General features: G+C 35.2%; 1 protein-coding gene across 1 annotated transcript in view; it reads left to right on the top strand.

Annotated features, from left to right (window-relative positions):
* si:cabz01036006.1 overlaps positions 1-27,453 on the top strand; it is a 156,163-nt gene that overhangs the window by 106,264 nt on the left and 22,446 nt on the right. Inside the window, exons 11-17 of the mRNA XM_021477672.3 lie at positions 15,214-15,498; positions 16,816-17,082; positions 20,041-20,325; positions 21,654-21,920; positions 23,063-23,353; positions 24,382-24,663; positions 25,308-25,598. Coding sequence (XP_021333347.3) covers positions 15,214-15,498; positions 16,816-17,082; positions 20,041-20,325; positions 21,654-21,920; positions 23,063-23,353; positions 24,382-24,663; positions 25,308-25,598 — 1,968 coding nt within the window. The remainder of the gene's footprint in view (positions 1-15,213; positions 15,499-16,815; positions 17,083-20,040; positions 20,326-21,653; positions 21,921-23,062; positions 23,354-24,381; positions 24,664-25,307; positions 25,599-27,453) is intronic.

The following is a 27,453-nucleotide window of genomic DNA, read 5'->3' as shown; positions in this document are numbered from 1 at the left end:
CACAGTTGACACCTAAATACTGTAGTGCAGAAACAGTTAACAGTGCATGTGTATACTGCATAACTTTTACACTTGTTTAAGATAAAAAATGTGTCTGCGTGAACTTAACACATTGTGTGCATACAGCATAGCATTCTGTAAAAACAAAAGTATCATCTGACCTTAAATGTGGTATTGGATGCTCATTAAACACAATTTCATGATTTTTTAGAGTATAATGAAAAGTCTCTATACTTATTTTTGTTAAATTTCTCATTGGTAGTTTACATAAACAACTTTTTATCCTGTCAGAAACACCTCAGTTCACAGCGACTCTTGTCTCTTTAAATGCAAATGAGCTGCTGCTCACCCCGCCCCCTCTGAGGCTGCATCAGGAATCTAACGATCTCAGTTTTTTGTTTTTTTAGACTTTTGTTTGTATGACTGACATGATTAGTTTTGTATAGTTGAATATGATGTATTACTGCTTGATATTGCAGCCTGCCATTATCAATGTAAGAAGTATTCAAACAAACGCCTACATGTGAAAAGTGTCTGCTGGACTTTACAGATGCTCAGCTGCAGAGTCTGTGCTGGCTAGTGTGAAGTCACAGCACCACAATGACAAACACACCAACACACATTTTTTACACACTTTCATTTTGAACTGAAGCTGGAATTGGAGAAAAAAGCCCAAATGGAACAAACACACATTAACTGTGTGTAATATGTGTAATGTTGAACTTCACACACTCAAGGGTCGCAGTTTTGCTAAAGTAGCGAAAGAGGCTGAACTATTGAGCGCTAATGTTTATTTTGGATTTTGCAAGGATTATTCTCTTATGAAAGAGATTATTTACATTTACATTTAGTCATTTAGCAGACGCTTTTATCCAAAGCGACTTACAAATGAGGACAAGGAAGCAATTTACACAACTAAGAGCAACAATGAATAAGTGCTATAGGCAAGTTTCAGGTCTGTAAAGTCTAAGAAGGGAAGTATTAGTAATATTAGTTTTTTTTTTTGGTACAGTTAGTGTGATATTCAGAGAGGCAATTGCAGATTAGGAAGTGAAGTGGAGACTAAATAGTTGAGTTTTTAGTCGTTTCTTGAAAGTAGCGAGGGACTCTGCTGTTCTGATGCAGTTAGGGAGTTCATTCCACCAACTGGGCAGATTGAGCGTGAGCGAACGTGATTTCTTCCCTCTTTGGGATGGAACCACGAGGCGACGTTCATTCACAGAACGCAAGTTTCTGGAGAGGACATAAATCTGCAGAAGCGAGAGCAGATAAGGAGGAGCAAGGCCAGAAGTCACTTTGTAGGCAAACATCAGAGCTTTGAATTTGATGCGAGCAGCAACTGGCAGCCAGTGCAAACGGACTAGCAGCGGAGTGACATGTGCTCGTTTAGGTTCATTGAAGACCACTCGTGCTGCTGCGTTCTGAAGCAGTTGAAGAGGCTTGATAGAGTTAGCTGGAGGCCCAGCTAGTAGAGAGTTGCAGTAATCCAGTTTGGAGAGAACAAGAGCTTGAACAAGGAGTTGAGCTGCATGTTCAGCACCTTTTATTTAAAAGATTATAGCACCTTTTTGTGGTAAATGCAGTTAATACTCATCGCAGGTATTATTTGATAGTTTGGTCATTTATTTAACACATTTGGCAATCGTCAAACTTCATCTTTTTTTTTTTTATTTTACATATGGAGTGATTGTAAGAAAGAGCTGAATGCAAATATGCCAAAATGGTGCAAGTGTTATTTGAAGTGTCAGAGGACTGAAAGAGTGTGTTTTCTACAGGTGGTTTGTCAAGCCCACTCACCTGTGTGGGGCACAAGCAGAATTACACAATGTTTTGTTGTGTGATGTGGTGGCTTTCTCCTGTTAAACACAAAAGTAGATATTTCAAAAAATGTTTGAAACCTGTAAGCATTGACTTCCAGTATTTGTATTTTCTATATAGATTTCAATCGCTGTAGGTTTTTAACTTTCTACAACAAAATTTATTTTTTATTTTCAACAGAAGAATTAAACCCATGCAGGTTTGTAAAGACTTGAGAGTGAGTAAACAGCAAGTAAACTTTCTTTATTTTGTGGTTTGAATGGACTGTCCCTTTAAGTGAAGTTTATTCATAAACTAATATCGAGAGGAGCACGTGATTATGATTGAACACGGCTGGTTCTGCATCAGCATGCTTGATCCACCAATCAGGCCATTCCTAACCACTATAAAGAGCCAGGGTTTTCTCAACTACAGTCATCTTCGATTTGAAGAATCCCCCCTTCCACCCCTACCTTTTTAAGTTTCCCTCCATAGGGCAGCACGGTGGCCCAGTGACTAGCACTGTCGCCTCACAGCAAGAACGTCACCGGTTCTAGTTCCTTAACAGGCCGGTGGTCGTTTCTGTGTGTAGTTTGCATGTTCTTCCCGTGCTTGCGTGGGTTTTCCCCGGGTTCTCCGGTCTCCTCCCACATTCCAAAAACATGTACAACAAGTTAATCGTTAAATCTAAATTTCAATACAGGTAATCTAATAATGCAGCATATCTTTTAATAGCCTTCAAACTTAATCTTTAGCTATTATAAAAAGGGGAGTTGTCGAGATCTACCTGAGCTCGAGGCTTCCCTCTCTACCTCCAAACGGGAGGGAGCCCAGGGCTCAAGAACCTTCGAGCTCAGGGCTCTCTCCCGGGACAGCATGCCAAACTTGCTTATAATCAATCATCAGCTAAGTGTGAACTCTTGAAGTCAAAATAAGCTGATATGAGCCTAACAACAATGGCTGAAAGTAAACAATACAGAAACTGAGGGTCTCCTCACAGTCTGGCTGAAATGAAAGTGAAATCTACAGCAGAATAATTCATAGCAGATGGTCTTGCATTAGTAGTTCAGCCTTTTCCTCCTCCACCTTCAGGGTTTTGTCTCCTCCTCTCACTTCTTGTCTAAGTTTGAAACGACTGTTTAAACACAGGAAGTGTCTGTCTGAAAACACTAAACACTGTTAATGCAGTCTATTAGTGCGACAGGATGGGCCCCAGCGCACTGCCTCTCATCATCTGTGAGTATTTGATTATTATACACACTATCATCTGTTTTTAATTCAATTGTTTTCAGCTGAAGATAAAAAAACAATTGTCTATGTGTAGAAGAGTGTTTGTATTCTTGTAATCTATTGTTTTGCTGCTCATTGTGTTGTTTATTGTTCAGATTTTGTGTAATTGTGCGTAGTGTGTTGATCAGATGCAAAGGTTTAGAAATGTGACAGATGAAGGACTTATGTGCATGCATGCGGTGTGTGTGTGTGTGTGTGTGTGTGTGTGTGTGTTGTATATGGGCTTGAATCATTGAATGAATTCTCCATCAGAGGTGAAGAGATTTTGAGTCACTGATAAACAGATTACAGTTTTAATCATCACATTATTTTTAATTAATTAACAAGAAGTGGTTCTCCATTTATAAAGTGGCTCTAAGACCTATTTGGACACTTAGATTGCACTTAGATTTCATTGTGTTTAACTGTGCCACACCAAGCGATATTTGCCAGCAAGTCATGTTCGTGCCTTTCTCAGAACTAAGTTCTCCTTTCACACTTATTTCTATGACTCGGTGTTATTTTTGAGGCTGCATGCAGTCATTTATCCATGCATTCACACGTTTAGAGGCATCTTCACACATTTTCTATTTGAGCTCTCAGCAGATTCAGAAAAAAGCTCCACTAATGAACCAAACTCTAGCAGCATTACTTTAAGCCCTTTTAAGGTCCCCTGAGCGTCTGAACAGCAGAAACACTGAGGACACTTGCAGATCTTCTGTATTTGCTTTGCAGCCTGATGATCTCATGAGGAAACGTGACTATATTACGTATTGTCAGTTTGGTTGCTAATTCATACAAGTTCAGTCAAATTAAAATGTGCGATTTTAAAAAGGAGGTGTGGCACCCAACTCATTCGCATCGGGAGATGATCAAATCGTGCTAAATTGTACAAATTTATTCTAAATCAAAAAATATGAATTGCAGTGAGATTGTGTCCTCTTTACTCCAGCTGAACCGGATTTTCTAAATTTAAATTATGTCAAAAAATAATAATAATTAAACCCCTGCATGTCCAAATAATGTGTGCAGCCTCTGCAGTGTTGGCTGATCATGCCTTCACCAAACAGGAAGTGAGGCTTTGTGTTTGTGAAACACTTTGGCCTATTTTGGTTAAGAGCTCTGTAGCTTGTTTTATTCTCATGAAGAATGTATTAACAGTCTTTGTAATGTTAGCAGTTACTTCTAATGCATATACATATAAAATCAGAATTATTAGCCCCCCTGAATAATTAGACCGCTTGTTTATTTTTTCACTAATTTCTGTTTCACGTAGAGAAGATTTCTTCAACACATTTCTAATCGCAATAGTTTTACTAACTCATCTCTAATAACTGATTTATTTTTATCTTTGCCATAATGACAGTAAATAATATTTGACTAGATATTCTATAGGACTCTTCTATACAGCTTAAAGTGACATTTAAAGGCTTAACTAGGTTAATTAGGTTAACTAGGCAGGTTAGGTTAATTAGACAAGTTATTGTATAATGATGGTTTGTTCTGTAGACTATCAAGAAAAAAAATAGCTTAAAGGGGCTAATAATTTTGTCCTTAAAATGGTGTTTAAAAAATGTAAAACTGCTTTTATTCTTGCCGAAATAAAACAAACAAGAAATTCTTCAGAAGAAAAAATATTATCAGACATACTGTGAAAATTTCCTGAATCTGTTAAACATCATTTGGAAAATATTTTAAAAAGAAGAAAAAAATTCAAAGGGGGCAAATAAGTCTGACTTCAACTGTATGTGTTAATGTATACAGTATATGTGTTGAGTGTCTTACTGTTTATTTGTATGTACTGTGATTATAATAATGTCATAATGATATATGTTGAGGATGTTATGTTGTATACGTATTCTTAATAGTATCTTTATTTTTATAATACAGCAAATGCTAGTGAAGCTTTACAGAAATTCACAAGAATATTATCATGACATATGTTGTGACCTGTTTATTTTTGCTGTGCAGTGCTTATTTTTATGCAATGACATCATGGCCTTTTTAACATTAAGCCATATTGCAATTTAAGGTCATTTTTCAAAGTATTTTTATGCCATCACAGGTGCTTATGACTTTGTTATATCTGATACAACTAAATGTGACTTTTTTTAAGGATCCATGTTTTTTGTTAGCTGGACAATTTCTGGTCAAAGCTGGGCTATTTTCTCCTAATAGCATGTGCTGGGCGCTTTTCTATAGGATGCTAATATGATCTGGCAAATTTCCTTAGACTTGTACAATGAATGAATTAATGCAAGCTAAACTAGTAATAATAATGGCCATATGCCTTCTTGTATAAGTACATATTAAATAATTATTGGGCGGTTCGGTGGCGCAGTGCTTAACACTGTCGCCTTACAGCAAAAAAGTCACTGGTTCGAGCCTCGGCTTGGTCAGTTAGCATTTCTGTAAGTAGTTGCTCTGGTTTCCCCCACAGTCCAAACACATGCGCTATAGGATAATTGGGTAAGCTAAATTGTCCATAGTGTATGTGTGTGAATAAGAGTGTATGGGTGTTTCCCAGTAATGGTTTGCAGCTGGAAGGGCACTAGCTGTGTAAATCATATGCTGGATAAACTGCCGGTTCATTCTGCTGTGGTGACCCCAGATTAATAATGGGACCAAGCGGAAAAGATAATTAATGAATTAATAATTTAAATAGTTACTTACAGACAATCGCTTTTACTAAGGAGAGTTGAAGGATATTGTACATGAGGAATGTTCAGTATGGAATAAAAACACCAGTAACAGACAACAGCATCATTAGCTAGTTATTTTATTTGTGGTGTATTGAATATTACACAGGGCCAGTATTGTGGTAAGAAGAGTGATATGGATGCCATTAAACCACCTGGTCTTTGCTGTTTTGTGGAAAGGTTTTTCTCTTACATTTTAAAAAGTTTTCAAAATAAATTAGCATTTACACACATGTGCAAAAACTTCCTATATAAAAGGCTGTATTGAGTATGCCAGGCCAGCAGTTGTAGCTGTCATCTTGTTAGTGAACACTACCTATCAATGAGAATTAACTCTTGTGGGTCGGAGTTTGTGGGCTTGTTCTGTTTGCTGATTTGTATTTAGAATTTGCCGTTTGTATGATGCATCTCCAATGTTGGTTGTAATATTGGTGAAGTAAATCCACACTTTGATTTTATAGAATTTTATTAAACATCATACGGTGTTGACAATAAAGAAATTTTATAAAACATGCAAGCTTTATAGAGAAAATTATATTGCATGTTTTTTAAATGTTGCTTTTGATCAAATAAAAGTTTATTTTCATAAATAATAAATAAAATAATAAAATATTTTTGTTTAAATAATTATATTATAATATTTTGTTTGTTTTTTTGTTTTTTTGGCGCACTGCCTTAGATGCAATGAGAAGACTATTAGTGCAATCTAATTTTGATAAAGTGAATGATGAGTCAAAACACACTTATAAACACCTTCAGTTGAAATTTGGCAATTTGCAGTTTTGAATTGATAAAAATGCTTAATTTTTGTTCTTCTCTTTTAGTTCTGATGTCCTTCACTCATTCAGAACAAGATCAAAACACAGGTACTGTTCAGCTACACAATAGATCAGAAACTTCAACTGAAACAGGTACTGTGCAGTTCAATGTTTTATATGGATCACATCAGAATCCTCATTCTCTTTGCTGGTGGTTTTTGTCCATAATTTGCTTTCTGGGTTTTCACTGTCGTGTTTGTTTCTGCAATAAATGAACAAACACTCCATCATGCAGTTATAAAATATAACAGAGACAGATTACTTTTAAAATATCACAGACCATGTTTAAACCAGCAGTAGCTTTACATTTAACCATCTAGCAGATGCTTTTATCCAATGTGACTTATAAAAAGGAGGCATTTTGTGATGTTTTATAAACAAATTTCGGTAGGAGCACGATCAGTCTTTGACGAGCCTAATACATGACACACACAATCATTCTCCAATCAGCTTAAGAGCAAACTCCTATAAATAGTCAAACATGTCATCCCTCCATTTTCTTTTGACTTCAGCGTCCCTCCACCACCCCAAATCCACTCTATTAAACCTGATACCTATTTAAATCTGAGGGTGGAGCGTTGTGGAGCCGGGCTAGACAATGCTCTCAGATGCTATCTCACTTTATTCTAACAAGAGGAGTAACATGAGTTAGGGTGTCTTCCCGAGCTCAGAGCCCTCTCCCTGGACAGCACGCCAAATACGCATATTCTGTTCAGTCAAATATCTGTGAGTGTGAACTCGTGAAGCAGTTCATTGTAAAAGGCAAGTACTTGCAAATAATATGATTATTAGATTATCAGACCTATGAGCACCAGTAAATCTCTCTGTGGTGAGTGACAATTACTGTGATAATGGTACTGAACTCTGCTTTGTTTATGCTTTGTCTGTGCACATCAGAAGTTCTAGTTTCCCTTTGTTGAACGAGAAAACAGAAACTGTCCTCAATGGTATGGAAAGACACATCCTCTTGCACAGGCAAAGAACGTAGCTCTTGTTCCAGTCTGTTTGATGTGTTCTTGCTTTTTGGTCCTGACATGATCCAACACAAGGCGAGAAAACAGTTGGGGTTCTTTAGTAGTTGTTTAGGGTCAGCTTTGTGTGTGTCCCGGCCTTTAGACAGCAAAGCTTTTTTACAGTTTGTGAAGTGTATTTCCATTTGCAATTGTGGTTTCTTCGAGACTTTGGGATGGTCGTTGTGGGAAACAGCCTGCTTGATTTAGTGGTTTTTTATTATTATTAGCTAATACGGAGGTGGTGGATGAGGACAGATCAGGGTGTTGAATGTCCTGAAGAGTTTGCGAGTGCCTGAAGTGGTATATAAAGTTTTGGCAGTAAGCAGCTGGGTGGCAAATTAAATGAATTAGGATTGATACTAGGGCTGCACAATATATCGTTTCAACATCGATATCGCAATGTGCGCATCCGCAATAGACAAATCGCAAAGATATGCAATGTCCAATCTGAATAGTAATTGAGCAGAAGCTACAGAATTGTATTTAATCAATGTATTTATATGTAATTTATATGATTTTTGCAGAAAAAAATATGACTTGATCAGTCCAAATATTTAGATTTTATAGCAAAAACAAGATAATTTTATATACGCCCCCGGCAGATCCTTTCACTGAAAAAAAGCGAAATCTCTTCATTTTTACTTATTTCTCCTGACGGTGAAACTAAACAATATTTTTACTTGGTCTAAGAACTGTTTTGATATTTGGACAAGAAACAAGACAAAACAAAGTAATAAATGCATTATTTTGCATTGTGATTATTCAATTTCTGTAATCGAATACTTTTAGACTCCCCAGAAAACCATCAAATAGAGCTGTTGTCTTCTGAAACAATATTCATATAGCAATATTTATTGCAGAAAAATTAAATATCGCAATATCAAATTTCTCCATTATCGTGCAGCCCTATTTTATACTGGGGGTCTTTGGATTTTTGCCATGTTTTCTCTGCTGTCATGTGTGCTGTTTGGTGTACTGTTTACAACAAGAGATGAATGTTACAATGAGGTGAATGTTAGGTGAATGTTACAATGGAGGAGAAGTGGGTGAATGAAACGGAGGGCAAATGGCATCTAAAATAAACTGTTGGAAGGATGACTCTTTTATTGTGGGAAGCATTAAGTCAAATATATTGCTGAAGTGATCCAAAGTGTGCAATTGTTTAACTACAGGCCTGGATTGGCCAATCGGGAGGACCGGGAGAGTTCCCGGTAGGGCCGGTCCATTTTTTGGCCGCGAGGGCCGATGTTTCTAGCTGCTTGCACTCTCAACAGTCGCACTATTTTTCATTTATTTATTTATTTGACCATAGCCTCACTCTTTTTATTCATTATTTTGCCGCAGCTCCGCTCTTCTTATTTTTTGCCTCGCAGCCCCGTGTGCAAAATGCAGCCTGCAGGTTAATTATGAGGTAACTGTCATTCTGGCCACACAAGCGTAACAGTGTTACGACGTCGTCCCTCACCTGAGCAATTTTTTTTTATTGTTAAGACTTATAAAACTGTAATGTTGTTAAACATTTGAAGTTTTAAAGCAGCTGTTTTCTTGAAAAAGACGTGATAGTGTAATTAGAAACTGAATTGGAAATGACCTTATTTTAAAGGTTCAGGACACACTGGAGAACTTTTTTTTATATATTAACAGATTTGTGTGTGAGCATCAGTTAAGACAATGTTTGCACCTGTCAGCTTTAATTGTGGGGAAAACTGGATAGTTTTGAGCTTTTGTCAGCTAATTTCAGCTTCCGGGTTTAAAATGATTTTTGGGGAGGGTTCAAAATCGGCGACATAGCGAAGTACCGCAAGTGCAATGATGACGCGTCGGTTTCTCATTATTATTCAAAGCGGAGTTTCCTTATCCTATGAGAAGAGCTGGCTGCTTAATTATTCATGACAGCACGACAGCACGTGCTTTCCGAAGGCAAGGCAGACGCAGACCTGCGCCAAGCTCAAGCTGTGAGAAACGGACCCATGGCACGCGGTAGCCGTTTATGAAGGCTCATATGTGTTTGTTTCCATGATTCACGGGGTTTGTTGCATGTTTTTCCCCGCGATCCTGTCAGGGCCGATCATACAGCAAAGCTGGAATGCAGGGCATTAAATTACTGTGTATTTCTTTGCATTTTAACTTTGTGAACTATAAACTCACGCGTCTCCTCACGGTTTGTCTCAATTTGTGAGCTAGCTGACATCAACAGTTGTTCGCTCCCCTTTTTCCCCTGCTGGCCACGCCCACTCCTGCCCTATGCTTGAGGAGCTCCACGCCCATTAATCATGCATCTTTTGAAAAAATTCTGAAGTAGACTTTAACCGAAAGTGGGGGGTGTCATGGCCCTTTAATATAGTCAGTCATGAATTGAGGTGGGCCGGTCTAATGCTTGAAACTCCAGGGCTGAAAAGGAGTCCCACTCCGGCCCTGTATCAACCTCTATCACTTGATCAATAAAAAGGCAGACACAAGTGCACTGTTGAATCTATTAAAACTGATAAACATGTGTAAAAGTTTAGAAAAAAAGTATAAATGTCACACATTAACTTTGATTATAAAATGGTTATACAGTGTGACAAAAGAAGCTAAAGTTACTTGGTGAATTACATGCTATGCAGAAATAACAATCATTTAAATAACAGAGTTGGACATTTCAACACTGACCGATAAACCCGTTTGGATGAGACCACGAGTCCACGACAAGTTCACAATGCTCTGCGTTGTCTGGTGAAGCGAGTTGGCGTTGTATACGAGTCTAGTGACTCAGTTTGGTTCTAGAAATCGGCTCACTTAAGTGAATTGTTAGAGTCTGATCCCACCCGAAACCGATTGACTTTTTATATGATAACCAACATGATTGATTAGCATTTTGCTATAACTCAGGCACACGCATTTACACTGTATACTAATTACATGTTGATGACTATAAGCTTTTAAACATGTGCGATGAAAAAGATCTCCGATCTCTCAGCGAACAGTTCAATCCAAAGACGGGTCAATCCGATTCAATCGCACACTGAACAGAACCAATACAATAATCAAATATTGCTCTAAATGTACCATGAAATAAAGTTGTAACGGCTGTTCATGCGAGAATTTAGTTGTTTAAAACTCAAATTCGCTGTTTATTTATAAATATTGTGCGTATTTTTAAATGTCCTTTGACAATTGCTGAGATGTCCACCTCCAGGTCAAGACGGGCGCTCATCACTCGTGTACCCAGCGAGGGCAGCTGGTCCTCGGCTAAACATACTGACTTGTGTGCCCCTGGCTATTTTAAAAATGCTCATTTTAATCACTTTGGATTTAATTAATATTATCTCTTGCTGAAAATATTTAAAAATAACAGCTAAATTCTTATAATAAAATAGATTAGATTTTATTACAGACATTTTTTATTAATTTCAAAGCAAAAAAAAAGCCCTAAAATCAGGAAATTAATTTTATTAAATAAAGTGTACATATTAATATTAATGTAATCTACAAGGCCACAAAATGACTTTTTACAGTGTAGGTGGCAGTAGTGTGCTGTATGAAGTCAAGTGCTTTTACTAAGGAGAGGTGTGGGGTTCTTTGTTTCTGAGGAATGCTCCATTTTAGGGCTGGGCGATATGGCAAAAATGTAATCTTGATAAATTATTTTCCATATTGAAATATATATATATATTTCGATATCAGTTGTTAATGCTTCTATATTGAAAAGATTACCCTAACAATGACTGACAAATATTAGAGGGTCCACTTAACCAATTTCAGTGGACGATAATATTCGGTGGCCGAAAATTCGGTGCATCTCTAATATCAACACACTTCTAGATTCCCATTGTTGCACAAATCTGCGTTATTGGCTCTTGTATCAATATAGAGTAAATAAATCCAGAACTAATCATTGCTAATGCCATAAATTTTATTGATTCAAAATAATATTGTTTATCAGCGCAGCCCTTCTCTATCTGAGATAAGGAAGCCATCAATATTAGTTCACAATTCCTGTGACATTATAATCTGTGATAAAGTTAGATGCTGAACCAGAGTTGAATGGCAGTAAAAGCACACAAACACATGTAAACACCTTCAGTTGAAATATGGTAAGAGCATAGTTTTGAATTAATGAGCTGGCCTTGTTTCTGTTCTACTGTTTAAAGATCTGATTTCCGTGCCTGATTCAGGATCCAGTACTGATGGAAGTCCAGGTCAGAACCCTGAAGCAGGAACTTCAGCTGAAACAGGTACTGTGTTACAATGTTTTACAGCTACAACATGGATCTCACCAGGATCCTCATACATTTTGCTGGTGGTTTATGTCCATAATTTGCTGTTGTTTTTTGTTTTTTTTGTAAATTGTGAACAAACACACCGTCAGGCAGTTATATGCATAACATTTATCTTCATAAGACAAACGTGGTTTTATCAGCCATTTATTGTACAGCCTTTGCAGCCATTGTTTTAAATATAAAACAGATGCATTTCATTTCAGTTAAAATAAATAAATAATGTATTTATAAGTGATGTAAAACTAATTAAATAAAAACAGAGGATTAACAGGTTCTGTGTCATTACTTGCATTAGAATTACACAGATTATAAAAAAAAATAAATAAAGAAAAAACATAGGGCAGTGCTTGGTTTTATCAGTTACTTTTTGTTTTTGGTTGTATTTTAAGATGTCAGTGTTAAATTCTGGATCTTTAATCCTAAAAATGTTAGCCTTTAAAATATATTTTTGTAGGTCTTAAAAAGTTTCAAATATAGCTTATTTTTTTCTATGTCCATGTAAAGTTATCAGACCAATGCCTGTCTAATCACCAACTATCCATCTTAAAACAAAGATGTTTATTAATTAACTCTATTTTCCACTGTGGTTTAATTATCTGCATTATTTTTAAATTTGTTAAATGTTCTCTGTATTTATAACTATTTGGGAAGAACCTGAACAGATTGTTTTGCATACTTTTAGCTTAGTAAAAGCTGTCATTATATTTGAAAAGAAACATTGTTGAAAAAATGAGTTTGCTTGTTTCAACACATTATTTAAAATATGTGGCTAAGATATATATACATACACATACATATATTGATGAGGCAAGTAAAAATCTTCTCCATTGGCCCATGAGAAATAAATTCTTTGCATTTTAGCCCTGTGTTAGATGCAACTTGATGAAACCTGCAGAAACCCTGAAGTTGTGAAAGAAAAATATCTTATTATTCAGAATTTAATTTCTCATGTATGACCCCTTTAAACTGAATGTGAGTTTGCACTTTGCATTTGATTGTAAGAAAAGCACTGTTGAAATGGTCTAAATGTTTTGAAAGCGGTGGTTTGTGGTTTATAACTTGATATTCTGTCATTGTTACCTTGGCAATTTTAGATGACCGACATCAAAGTGTACTTTAGTGGACCGTACACCCACATCAAAGTGTACTCAGACACAGTTATGTGCTTCATCTAAGCTTTTCACTCATCTCAGAACACATGCTGCTGATGATGTGACAATAAAAGTTATGTGATAAGAACAGAAAAGGACTTGAGTGACACTTTAAGGCTGTTAACAACTGGTCATTTCATATGTTTTTTTTTTTTCTGATGACCATAATATGGGCAGGCTTAAATGCCCTCCAAAATGCATTCGAGATGGACTGCAGGACGTATTCCAGAAAGAAACTGTACAGGTCTAAATGGTTGTTGAAACCACATATGTAAATTTTGCTCCTCTCAGAATAAATAAACGTGAGAGCACACAATACAAGCGCAATTGCATAATTCACAAAAGGTGATTGTCCTGTCTATCTTGTCAGTAAAGCTGGTGTGAGAACACAATGTGATTCTTGCATTCAGAGTAGACAACAGTCTGTCAGTGAGTGACTGAGTGGGCGGAGTCTCTGCTCAGGAGGCGTTTTTATGCAAATACAGTGCTCAGCATAAAGTACACCCCTCACAAATCATTCATTCATTTTATTTTCGGCTTTTTTCCTTTATTAATCTGGGGTCACCACAACGGAAAGAACCGGCAACTTATCCAGCATATGTTTAGCAGCGGATGCCCTTCCAGCCTCAACACATTTCTGATCAATGTCATTAAAATACTAGCCACAAAAAACTGAAACCATACAGAGAGCTTCTTCTCAGTTTTCATTTTTAGTCCAAAATGAGTTAGATTGTCATAATTTTACATTTAATATATATATATATATATATATATATATATATATATATATATATATATATATATATATATATATATATATATATATATATATATATTAAATGTAAAAACAAAAAAAAAACAAAAAAAAAAATATATATATATATATATATATATATATATATATATATATATATATATATATATATATATATATATATATATATATATATATATATATATATATATATATATATATATATATATATATATATAGTGTGTGTGTGTGTGTGTGTGTTATGAAATAATCCACTCCTTGGGGTATAGTTTATTCAAAACTGATTCACAATCAAAGCGATTTTCCCCTATTAAAATTAATTAAGTTAATAGCTGTGAACTTGGTGCTGTGTTTTCAATATTTAATTTTATGGTCAGTGAAGTCAGTGAAGCCTGTAATGAAGGTATTATCATGCTGTTATTATAGTGTTATCAACTACTTTAATTGTATTTTAAATATCTGAATACAGAAACATTTACATTGTGCAGTAATAAATTGATAGTGACAATAGTATTTTATAATCAATTAAACATTTTCAATTCAAAAACACAGAGATAGCTATACAGATTCTCTGTATTCTGACTAATAAACTCTTTAATTAAATAAAAAAAAAATACTTTATGATGGCACTTGGTTCTCTCCATCAGTTTTCGTTGGGATTTGAGATGTCAAAGGGTTTATGATAATTTTTAAAAGACTTATTTAAACACAAGCATCTATTGCTCATGAGGAACTTTATTGATTAATTTTAAGAACCTTATTTATATAAATTTTATTTAATATTTGATTTTTGATGCAGTTGCTTTCAGACTCAAAATGTTTTTCTTACTAAGATTTTTTTTTGTCTTGTTTTTAGTGTAAAAATCTTACAATTTTTAAATCAAGAAGCATTTTCTAGACAATAAGCAACACATTGTCGTGTTTTAAAAAATAATATTAAAAATGAAGTCAATTCATTACAATGAATAATTTACATGCAACATGTAGCCGGCTACTGTCATCATATTCACAAGGATAACATGCTTTTAAAAATGAACCATTGACTTGTTCCTGTTGCTCTTTACAGAGTCACAGATAAGCTTTTAATCCAGTCGTGTCAAAGCAGACTGTGGAGAATGACAGAAACTCAATGTCTGTATATACAATATTGATTGTAGAATCTCTGTGATCTGTTTGCTTTCAGTTTAGTCACATGAATCACTGAGAAAATGAGTGGGCAGAGCTTCTGTGTAGTAGGTGGTGTTTGTGCAAATATACACACCCCTGTTACTTAACATGCCTTGGGAAAATATTTTTATAGCTTAATTAAATAAATGCTTTGGTTAAAATGATGAACATTTAAATTCCTGAAACATGCAGAATAATTTAATGGAACAAAGGACTCATGATTGGGGTGTTTGAGTCACTATGTTTTCGTAATTTCTCTCAGCTTCACCCAGATCTACAGTGACTGTGACACCAGACAGTGCTGTATTCAATGAAGAGACAGTCAATCTGAAGTGTGTGATTGAGTCAGATCACAGTGACTGGACATATGAGTGGTATAAAGGCAGTGTAAAGTTACAGTCTGATGGTCGTTACACTGTAAACAGAGACACTCTCACTATCAGAGGAGCTGCTGAGTCTGATCAGGGTCAGTACTGGTGTAGAGGACAGAGATCTGGAAGACCAAACTCATCACAATCAAGCTCTGCTGTTTCTCTCTCAGTGACGGGTGAGCTGAATTTATTCCTTTTAAACTCACTCTACATCAGGATTTCTTAATCCTGATCTTTGAACCCCACTGCTCTGCATGGTTTGTATGTTTATTTTTTCTTTTCATTTCAGATGTAATTTAACTGTAAATGCGCTGCAATGAATATGTGTAGAATGTGTAATTTTAGTGTGTGATGTGTGAATTTATATTGTATTATATACAGAGATATATAATGCCACACTTCACATTTCTCTAATAAAAAGATACTGCAGTCAGTGCTGTTGTGCAAATCAGTGAATGGAGGGTCTGAAGTGAAATAAAGGTTTCAGTAGAGAAGGGAGTAGGGAGCAATGCACATAATTAGAAATAATTTAGCTATAAAAATAAATTATCCACTTGTGTACATTCAACCAACAATAAAGTCGTCCAGGACGTGTCCTCACAAATCATGCTCCTGACGAGTTGACAGAGTTGACGTCATGCTAAGGACACCTGCTGGTCAAAAAACTAAAAATACAACAAAATATTACAATGCATCAAAATTGCCTTTACACATACATTGCAAACGATTTATTATAATATTTTAAATTCAATCAGCTAAATCACTGGATTGACATACATTTTATTTGTCTCATGTTACTTTTTATTATTACTTTTTTAATTTTCAGGAATTATTTTGTTTGTTCTCTATGTTGGACTCTCCATTACTGTCTTTCCATTAAGCTGTTTCTTATTTACAAAACAACTCGCAGTCAGATACTCTGATCATTCTGGAGAAAACTTGAAAAAATTTTTTATTTTTTTTTAGTGACACAACAAAAAATATGCACAAAGTGATGTCTAAAGAGTTAATTTTCTGGTTGTATTAACAAAATGGTTGTATTAAAAAAGTCACTAATGAGAACCAAATTGTCTTATTTTATATATTTTCAAAATTAAACTTATTCCTACAGTCATAACTTTAACTAATTACATTGTGCCATTAAGAATTAAGTAATTTACTAGTTATGATTAGCATTATTCATAAATCATTAATTCTGTTAAAAAGTTTGTCAGATAAATAGAGGATATTAACAGTTGAAGCAGATTCTCATTAACAGCTATAAAATACTGGCCACACAAACTTTAACCTATTACTATCTTCCTCTCATCGATCTAAATTAATTTAATTCACTTAGTGTTTACAATTCCAATACGTAATTCTTAGTTCTTCTTGGTCAACAATTTATGTTGACTGAAAATTGAAACAAAAAGTGTAAGGCTTTTTTCCTATAAATAAATTGTAATTGTAATTGTGGTATTGATACTATGCTGTATTTTTGTTATGTTTATCAGCATATCCTGTAGTGAATGTGAGTCCAGATCAGCCTGTGTTCATTGGAGAGAGAGTCACTCTCACATGTGACATACAGACAGGAGAAAACATTCAGTGGACATACAGCTGGATTAAAAAAAGTTCACCAGCTCCAGGCACCGATGAGAGAGTCTACGAAATCACATCTGTGTCTTATGCTCATGCTGGTGAATACAGCTGTGGAGTAAAGAAATCATCAGACTCAAAGAGATCAGTCATCAGTGCTGCTGTTAAACTGATTGTATCAGGTGAGTCTTCACATTCACATCTCTTCAATGATCATTTAACATCATTATTAACGCTCATCGCTTCTCAGGTTCTCATTTAGGGCAGTGTACACATGGTTTTAAACAGTATTTTAAATGGAAAACAAAGTCTATAATATAATATATCTACTAAAAGACAGTAAACATTACTTTATAAACTGTATTATAAATAAATCAAATGAACAATTTCATATTAGTCAATACTTTTTAAAATAATTTAAAACTGAATAAATATAAATTAATAATAAATAGACTCTTTTATATAGAAGTAAATAAATAGACTCTGATGATGGGCTAAAAATCTGTGGATTTCTGTGAGCGCAGATTCTGTGTGGGTCTAGTTATGCCTTATTTTCTTTACAATTATTTGAATATGTTCATTGAGGATCAATCGTGTGAAAGGGGTAATATTCATTTGAAATTTAATTAATTTCCCCAGTAATACAACCATATTTAGTTTTGTTTGTTTTGAAACGCTGCCCCTTTAAGAGTTCACGCACACAAAAACGCGGAAAAAAGGTGCACGTCAGATACAGAGAGCGCAGTGTGAAGCAGTTTACAGACAGGGAGAGAGAAAGTGGATACAACTGTTAAAGAAAGAAAGTTTGCAGTTTTGTGTTAACTTGGGAGCAGGTAGCAGATGCAGGAGGTGTGTTTGTTTATCTGCTGGCTTAATTTGCTGCTCAGCCGATCATTGTTCCTGCATGTGAGAAATCTCGGTGAGGAAGGAGAATTCAGAGCACGCTAGTGGAGATTGAGCAGGGGAGAAGAGCAGTACACAAGATCATACAGGTGCTAACTGCTAATCGCACGTGTGCTTCAGAGAATCAGAACGAGCACAGATAAGCTTGTTTCAACACATTATTTAAAATATGTGGCTAAGATATATATATATATATATATATATATATATATATATATATATATATATATATATATATATATATATACATACACATACATATATTGATGAGGCAAGTAAAAATCTTCTCCATTGGCCCATGAGAAATAAATTATTTGCATTTTAGCCTTGTGTTAGATGCAACTTGATGAAACCTGCAGAAACCCTGAAGTTGTGAAAGAAAAATGTCTTATTATTCAGAATTTGATTTCTCATGTATGACCCCTTTAAACTGAATGTGAGTTTGCACTGCATTTGATTGTAAGAAAAGCAGTGTTGAAATGGTCTAAATGTTTTGAAAGCGGTGGTTTGTGGTTTATAGCTTGATATTCTGTCATTGTTACCTTGGTAATTTTACATTTAGTCATTTAGTAATTTACATTTAGTCATTTAGTAATTTTACATTTAGTCATTAGTCATTAGTCATTTTAGATGACCGACATCGAAGTGTACTGTAGTGGACCGTACATCGACATCAAAGTGTACTCAGACACAGTTATGTGCTTCATCTAAGCTTTTCACTCATCTCAGCACACATGCTGCTGATGATGTGCCAATAAAAGTGATTTGATAAGAACAGAAAAGGACTTGAGTGACACTTTAAGGCTGTTAACAACTGGTCATTTCATATGTTTTTTTCTGATGACCATAATATGGGCAGGTGTAAATGCTCTCCAAAATGCATTCGAGATGGACTGCAGGACATATTCCAGAAAAAAAACTGGACAGGTCTAAATGGTTGTTCAAACCACATATGTAAATTTTGCTCCTCTCAGAATAAATAAACGTGAGAGCACACAATACAAGCACAATTGCATAATTCACAAAAGCTGTTTGTGTGTGTGTGTGTGTGTTATGTAATAATTCATTCCTTAGTGTATAGTTTATTCAAAACTGATTCACAATCAAAGCGATTTTCCCCTATTAAAATTAATTAAGTTAATAGCTGTGAACTTGGTGCTGTGTTTTCAATATTTAATTTTATGGTCAGTGAAGTCAGTGAAGCCTGTAATGAAGGTATTATCATGCTGTTATTATAGTGTTATCAACTACTTTGATTGTATTTTAAATATCTAAATACAGAAACATTTACATTGTGCAGTAATAAATTGATAGTGACAATAGTATTTTATAATCAATTAAACATTTTCAATTAAAAACACAGAGATAGCTATACAGATTCTCTGTATTCTGACTAATAAAACTCTTTAATTAAATTAAAAAATACTTTATGATGGCACTTGGTTCTCTCCATCAGTTTTCGTTGGGATTTGAGATGTCAAAGGGTTTATGATAATTTTTAAAAGACTTATTTAAACACAAGCATCTATTGCTCATGAGGAACTTTATTGATTAATTTTAAGAACCTTATTTATATAAATTTTATTTAATATTTGATTTTTGATGCAGTTGCTTTCAGACTCAAAATGTTTTTCTTACTAAGATTTTTTTTGTCTTGTTTTTAGTGTAAAAATCTTACAATTTTTAAATCAAGAAGCATTTTCTAGACAATAAGCAACACATTGTCGTGTTTTAAAAAATAATATTAAAAATGAAGTCAATTCATTACAATGAATAATTTACATGCAACATGTAGCCGGCTACTGTCATCATATTCACAAGGATAACATGCTTTTAAAAATGAACCATTGACTTGTTCCTGTTGCTCTTTACAGAGTCACAGATAAGCTTTTAATTCAGTTGTGTCAAAGCAGACTGTGGAGAATGACAGAAACTCAATGTCTGTATATACAATATTGATTGTAGAATCTCTGTGATCTGTTTGCTTTCAGTTAAGTCACATGAATCACTGAGAAAATGAGTGGGCAGAGCTTCTGTGTAGTAGGTGGTGTTTGTGCAAATATACACACCCCTGTTACTTAACATGCCTTGGGAAAATATTTTTATAGCTTAATTAAATAAATGCTTTGGTTAAAATGATGAACATTTAAATTCCTGAAACATGCAGAATAATTTAATGGAACAAAGGACTCATGATTGGGGTGTTTGAGTCACTATGTTTTCGTAATTTCTCTCAGCTTCACCCAGATCTACAGTGACTGTGACACCAGACAGTGCTGTATTCAATGAAGAGACAGTCAATCTGAAGTGTGTGATTGAGTCAGATCACAGTGACTGGACATATGAGTGGTATAAAGGCAGTGTAAAGTTACAGTCTGATGGTCGTTACACTGTAAACAGAGACACTCTCACTATCAGAGGAGCTGCTGAGTCTGATCAGGGTCAGTACTGGTGTAGAGGACAGAGATCTGGAAGACCAAACTCATCACAATCAAGCTCTGCTGTTTCTCTCTCAGTGACGGGTGAGCTGAATTTATTCCTTTTAAACTCACTCTACATCAGGATTTCTTAATCCTGATCTTTGAACCCCACTGCTCTGCATGGTTTGTATGTTTATTTTTTCTTTTCATTTCAGATGTAATTTAACCATAAATGCGCTGCAATGAATATGTGTAGAATGTGTAATTTTAGTGTGTGATGTGTGAATTTATATTGTATTATATACAGAGATATATAATGCCACACTTCACATTTCTCTAATAAAAAGATACTGCAGTCAGTGCTGTTGTGCAAATCAGTGAATGGAGGGTCTGAAGTGAAATAAAGGTTTCAGTAGAGAAGGGAGTAGGGAGCAATGCACATAATTAGAAATAATTTAGCTATAAAAATAAATTATTCACTTGTGTACATTCAACCAACAATAAAGTCGTCCAGGACGTGTCCTCACAAATCATGCTCCTGAGGAGTTGACTGAGTTGACGTCATGCTAAGGACACCTGCTGGTCAAAAAACTAAAAATACAACAAAATATTACAATGCATCAAAATTGCCTTTACACATACTTTGCAAACGATTTATTATAATATTTTAAATTCAATCAGCTAAATCACTGGATTGACATACATTTTATTTGTCTCATGTTACTTTTTATTATTACTTTTTTAATTTTCAGGAATTATGTTGTTTGTTCTCTATGTTGGACTCTCCATTACTGTCTTTCCATTAAGCTGTTTCTTATTTACAAAACAACTCGCAGTCAGATACTCTGATCATTCTGGAGAAAACTTGATTTTTTATTTTTTTTCAGTGACACAACAAAAAATATGAACACTGTGATGTCTAAAGAGTTAATTTTCTGGTTGTATTAACAAAATGGTTGTATTAAAAAGTCACTAATGAGAATCAAATTGTCTTATTTTATATATTTTCAAAATTAAACTTATTCCTACAGTCATAACTTTAACTAATTACATTGTGCCATTAAGAATTAAGTAATTTACTAGTTATGATTAGCATTATTCATAAATCATTAATTCTGTTAAAAAGTTTGTCAGATAAATAGAGGATATTAACAGTTGAAGCAGATTCTCATCAACAGCTATAAAATACTGGCCACACAAACTTTAACCTATTACTATCTTCCTCTCATCGATCTAAATTAATTTAATTCACTTCAAACTAGTGTTTGCAATTCCAATACGTAATTCTTAGTTCTAGTGCTTCTTGGTCAACAATTTATGTTGACTGAAAATTGAAACAAAAAGTTTAAGGTTTTTTTCCTATAAAAAAAATAAATTGTAATTGTAATTGTGGTATTGATACTATGCTGTATTTTTGTTATGTTTATCAGCATATCCTGTAGTGAATGTGAGTCCAGATCAGCCTGTGTTCATTGGAGAGAGAGTCACTCTCACATGTCACATACAAACAAGAGAAGACATTCAGTGGACATACAGCTGGATTAAAAAAAGTTCACCAGCTCCAGGCACCGATAAGAGAGTTTACAAAATCACATCTGTGTCTTATGCTCATGCTGGTGAATACAGCTGTGGAGTAAAGAAATCATCAGACTCAAAGAGATCAGTCATCAGTGCTGCTGTTAAACTGATTGTATCAGGTGAGTCTTCACATTCCCATCTCTTCAATAATTACTTAACATCATTATTAATGCTCATCACTTCTCAGGTCCTCATTTAGTGTACACATGGTTTTAAACAGTATTTTAATTGGAAACCCAAGTCTATCATATAATATCTCTACTAAAAGACAGTAAATATTACTTTACAACTGTATTATAAATAAATCAAATGAACAGTTTCATATTAGTCAATACTTTTTTACTGAAATTAATAAAAAAAAAAACTGAATAAATATAAATTAATAATAAATAGACTCTTTTATATAAAAGTAAATAAATAGACTCTGATGATGGGCTAAAAATCTGTGGATTTCTGTGAGCGCAGATTCTGTGTGGGTCTAGTTATGGCTTATTTTCTTTACAATTATTTTAATATGTTCATTGATGATCACTTATGATTTTAAGGCGAGCAGACTAGAAAACTACAGAACCATTATCTGTACAGTGTATTGAGTGTAGGTTGTACACTCATCATAATCTCTGATTATAGTCACTCCTGTTTGCTGTTAACATGATGTGAGATTGTTCATGCATTTAGTGTGGACAAGCGTCTGTCAGTGAGTTACTGAGTGGAGTTTCTGCTCAGATGGTGGTGAAACTTGCAAAATATCGTGCTGGAACGAACAGCCATTATGTCACTATTGATTTCTCATGTCTTTACACTTTAAACTGAACATGAGTCTGAAAAAAAAAGATGTTTCACAAGAGAAGTCTACTGAATGTGTGTTGTGGAGGCTGTGGTTTATATATTTGATATTTACTCCTGTCTGTGTTCCTGTGGCTTTTCAGGATCAAGATGATTGTATACAAGTATTTTACCAGATAATGGAGATGAAACAGGGTGGACATTTAATCAAGGAAATTGTTTTACTGAAATGAAATGAAAAATCATGATTTGCTCAATACTTATTTTACCTGCTGTATAATCAAAGTCCTAATGCTAGCAGATACACATTTAGCTAAAAGTGCTGAAGTGTTACAATAAGCACGGTATAAAACATGTTTTATTCATTCCTTGTTTTTGTCACTTTAAACAGAAAAAGATGTTAATATGTTTAAATCAAAGAAAGCAATGTCAAGATAATATTAATCATTATTTCTTCATGTGTGTTTTAATGCAGAGAGACCAAAGCCTGTAGTGAAGGTGAGTCTAGATCAGCGTGTGTTTATTGGAGAGACAGTCACTCTCACATGTGACATACAGACAGGAGGAAACATTCAGTGGATCAAATACAGCTGGATTAAAGATGGAGACACTCACTATCAATACTATCCACACACAAGATCATCAACAGTACAGTGGAGTTTCAGAGCTGATTCTGTATATTTTGGTGGTCAATACAGCTGTAGAGGAGAGAGATCAGACTCACAGACATCAGACATCAGTGATGCTGTTACACTGACTGTATCAGGTGAGGCTCTATAATCACATCTCTTGGGTTTGAACTTAAAATCATTATTTGTGACTCAAAATGTTTCTTGTGCTGTTTTTATATCAGCCTCATCTCTTCATTTAAGAAGGATGAAACAGTTCACTTTTAGATTTTTGTTTTCAAATAAGGAAATGCATGAGATTATTTCATAGAACAGACACACTGTACAACTTAAGAAAGAAGTCTCAGAGCCTCAAATAATGTGTTTTTATTCATCACAGAAATGCAATCTAGCTTATATTTACACAGCGTCTTCATCCAATACACCTTGAAGCGATTCACAACATCCCACATCACCATGAAAACTACTAACAAATACAAATAGCATTACATAATTCATGCATGGAAATATAGCAAACATTAATTTGTGTCTTTCGTTATTATCAACATACCTCGCTTTGTTCCACAATGAATGTGTTAATCCTTCCACCATCACACATGAGTCAAGTTAATTTCAAATTAATGCAGCGTGTAAAAACTGTTAGGTAATATAAAGAAGGCTTAAAAGATCAATGTCTCTCATTCTTGTCCGTTGGCTATATTTTTAAGCTTACTAGCTCATTACTGGGTCAACAATGGGCAATTTCAACAGAGTGTTTTCTGGATGCAGTAAGTTGTGATGATGCTGAGTTGTTGTGATAAATCATTTTAGCACACAGTTCAGATCAATGAGAGTGACCACTGCATTTGATAAATGACCAAACATTATTATAAAATGATCAGCAAGGTAATAATATACACACAGAGAAGGCTGTTAATACACTTTTTTTTCAGTGTAGAAACAGTATAACACATTCCTGAGCAAAGCTGAATTTAGCTGGTGTTTGTCTGAGAACTTGAGGGAGTCAGATCCTCTTCAAAAACAGCAGATCAGAAACTACTGACAGCACACAAGGAAAATAGAAAAAAACATTATGTAATATGAGATGACATTTATAAAGATTTGAATTAACTAATTTTCACTGAAAGAGCTGTTTGAGTCACTTTGTTTTTGTCTTTCTTCTCAGCTGTACCCACACCTACAGTGTCTGTGACACCAGACAGTGATGTATTCACTGGAGAGACAGTCAGTATAACATGTAATATTGTGTCTGGTCATGGTGACTGGAAATTTGTTTGGTATAATGACAGACACAGTGGGTTAAAGTTGTCTGATCATTACACTGTAATCGGAGATACTCTCACTATTAGAGGAGCCGCTGAGTCTGATCAGGGTCACTACTGGTGTGGAGCACAAATAAGATCGGTCTCAACACAATCAAGCTCTTCTGTTTATCTCTATGTGAAGGGTGAGTGCCTCAGTAAATATTGTGCTATAATTTGATTAAAAAAAGCATAAAATACAAAAAAATCTGCTTCCCATTCAATTTTACAGTGAGTTGAAATTTTATTTTAATAATAATAATATCAATTATTATTATTCATTCATTTTCTTTTCGGCTTACATTTCTACACCCTAAATGTAAAATTTGTTCATCCTTCATTCATTTATTCATTCATTCATTCATTCATTCATTCATTCATTCATTCATTCATATTCTTTTCTTGGTACCTTTATTAATCTGGGGTCGCTACAGGGGAATGAACCGACAACTTATTCAGCATATGTTTTACACAGCGGATACCCTTCCAGCCGCAACCCATCACGGAGACACATCCATACACACTCATTCACACTCATACACTATGGACATTTTAGCCTAATTTAGGCTCGAACCAGCAACGTTCTTGCTGTGAGGCAATCGTGCTACTCACTGCACCACTGTGACGCTCCATTATTGATAAAACATGAGCCAACTAGATTTGTTGCTTTGTGTTTTTTCTTTTTCACAGGTTTTGAGATTGTAAAATATTGGATAAAATCATGCACAAACACGCTACTGTGAAGAATTTCCAAAATACATTTTTCACTTTGTTTTGTCTTGCTTCACAGCCTTACCTACATCTACATTATATGCGACACCAGACAGTGCAGTGTTCACTGAAGAGACAGTCAAGCTGACGTGTGTGATTGAGTCTGATCACAGTGACTGGACATATGAGTGGCATAAAGACAAAAACAGTGTAAAGTTACAGTCTGATGATCATTACACTGTAAACAGAGACACTCTCACTATCAGAGGAGCTTATTGGTCTGATCAGGGTCAGTACTGGTGTAAAGGACAGAGATTTGGAAGACCAAACTCATCACAATACAGCTCTGCTGTTTCTCTCTCAGTGAAGGGTGAGTTTAATATTTTTGTCTTCTTGACAAGTCACAACAGTCACATCGCAGGACATACAATACTGAGTTAGGTTATAGATGAGGGACACATATGTTTGTTTTATGCGAAGTCAACATACAATCAGATGTGTTTACTTCTTTTTTTCTGATGACAGTGACCTTTAAATTTGGTCATACAAATACTGTAAGAGCAAGACAACATTAAAAACTGGAAAAGAGTCTAATTCATTTGCATTATTTTTATTTGTGGATGATTGCAAATACAACAAAACCATTTGCATTTATAAAACAAAGAAAACAACTCAGTCTTCAGGATCTTTATGTAGAAAAACATCATCAAAAAAGTTCCCGTAGACCTTCATTCATCAAAACATAAATTAAGATATGTTAGATTAAATCTGAGAGCTCCCTTATCCCCCATAGACCACAAGGGTCACGACTCGTTCAAAGTCCAGAAAAAAAAAATATAAATAAATAAATAAAAACATCCTGAAAACTAACCACATGACCTCAGAGGTTCAATATTATCAAGCTACAAAAATACTTTTGTACACAAATAAAACAAAAATTATGACTGTACAGACTAAAGTTACTTCTGCTTTGTGTCAGCATAGAGCACACATTCACTCTTGTGAACTAAAGGGCTTTGTGTTTACACCAAACTCCAGAACTAGAGGACACAAACATGTCACTAATTCAAAGATATCAGGACTAAAGGATTTTGTCTCAGTTAGCAGGATTGACTAGACCTACTTGGCCTAAATAAAATAATCATTCACTGCTGTTGATCTTCACCCTAAATAACAAACGCACTGAACACTCCTTCAGTTTTTAGGATGATGCCACATCCAGATGGAGGATCATGAATTCATACAATTTATTCACAGAATATAAAGATAAAATGTATATTTTTTTTTGAAAAATTTATGAAGATATAATTATTTTAACTAAGGATGCTCATTTCGGTTAATTTTGCTAACCGACAACCGCCGCTCATTAATCGCTTATTAACGATTAACTCAGGGGTCTCAAACTCAATTTACCTGGGGGCCGCAGGAGGCAAAGTCTGGGTGAGGCTGGGCCGCATAATGGATTTCACAAAAAAAAGTCCTCAAATGTCATTATTAACAGTTTTAATTATTTCTTCTGAACATGAAGTGTCCTGATAGAACATTGAGTGAAGATTATGAACAGTTCTTCTGAACATGGCATCTTTTGCCTACTTCTTGCTGCCAGAGACTTGACAGCGCTTCTTCTCACAAATCTGAACCACATTTGACTTTAGAGCGGAAGCAGTTGAGACCCTCAGTATGGCTTGGGGGGACTCACTCAAAACTTCCATTCCCTCACCCACTGCAGAGTGGATGCGCGCATACTCAAGAGCGGTGTTGTCGCGCGCCTACTGAAGGGCGGGACCGAAGGTGTGCCACGTCGCGGGGGCACTTTTGATCATTTTGGAAGGGCACTTTCTATCCAAAACTAAAAAGGGCATGTGCACTGCACATGTTGAGCCCTATGTGTGCACGTGCCTGCCCTCACCTAAAAAAAGGCGTATATATGTATAAATAAAACACCCCCACCCCACTCCAGTCACATCAGTCTGTACCAGTCTGTATCTACCTATAATATATATAAGATGCAGGCTGTAGCTAGGTAGGTGGCAGGCTGCAGATAGGTAGCTAAGTGGCAGGCAGGGGCGGAAACAGCTTAACTTGGTTCTGGCCGGCGCGAGTTCCCGCCCGTCACAGCGTCTAACAAAGGGGACGGGGTGCGTGGTGACGTCACCGGCATCCCCGCCCCTTTGTTTACACGGCGGGCGGGGAATGCCAGTGACCGTTGTGTGTACGAATAGAAT

The sequence above is a fragment of the Danio rerio genome, chromosome 7 (assembly GCF_049306965.1).
Source record: "Danio rerio strain Tuebingen ecotype United States chromosome 7, GRCz12tu, whole genome shotgun sequence".
In the NCBI taxonomy this organism is placed as follows: domain Eukaryota; kingdom Metazoa; phylum Chordata; class Actinopteri; order Cypriniformes; family Danionidae; genus Danio; species Danio rerio.
This window is presented reverse-complemented; position numbering and strand designations above follow the sequence as displayed.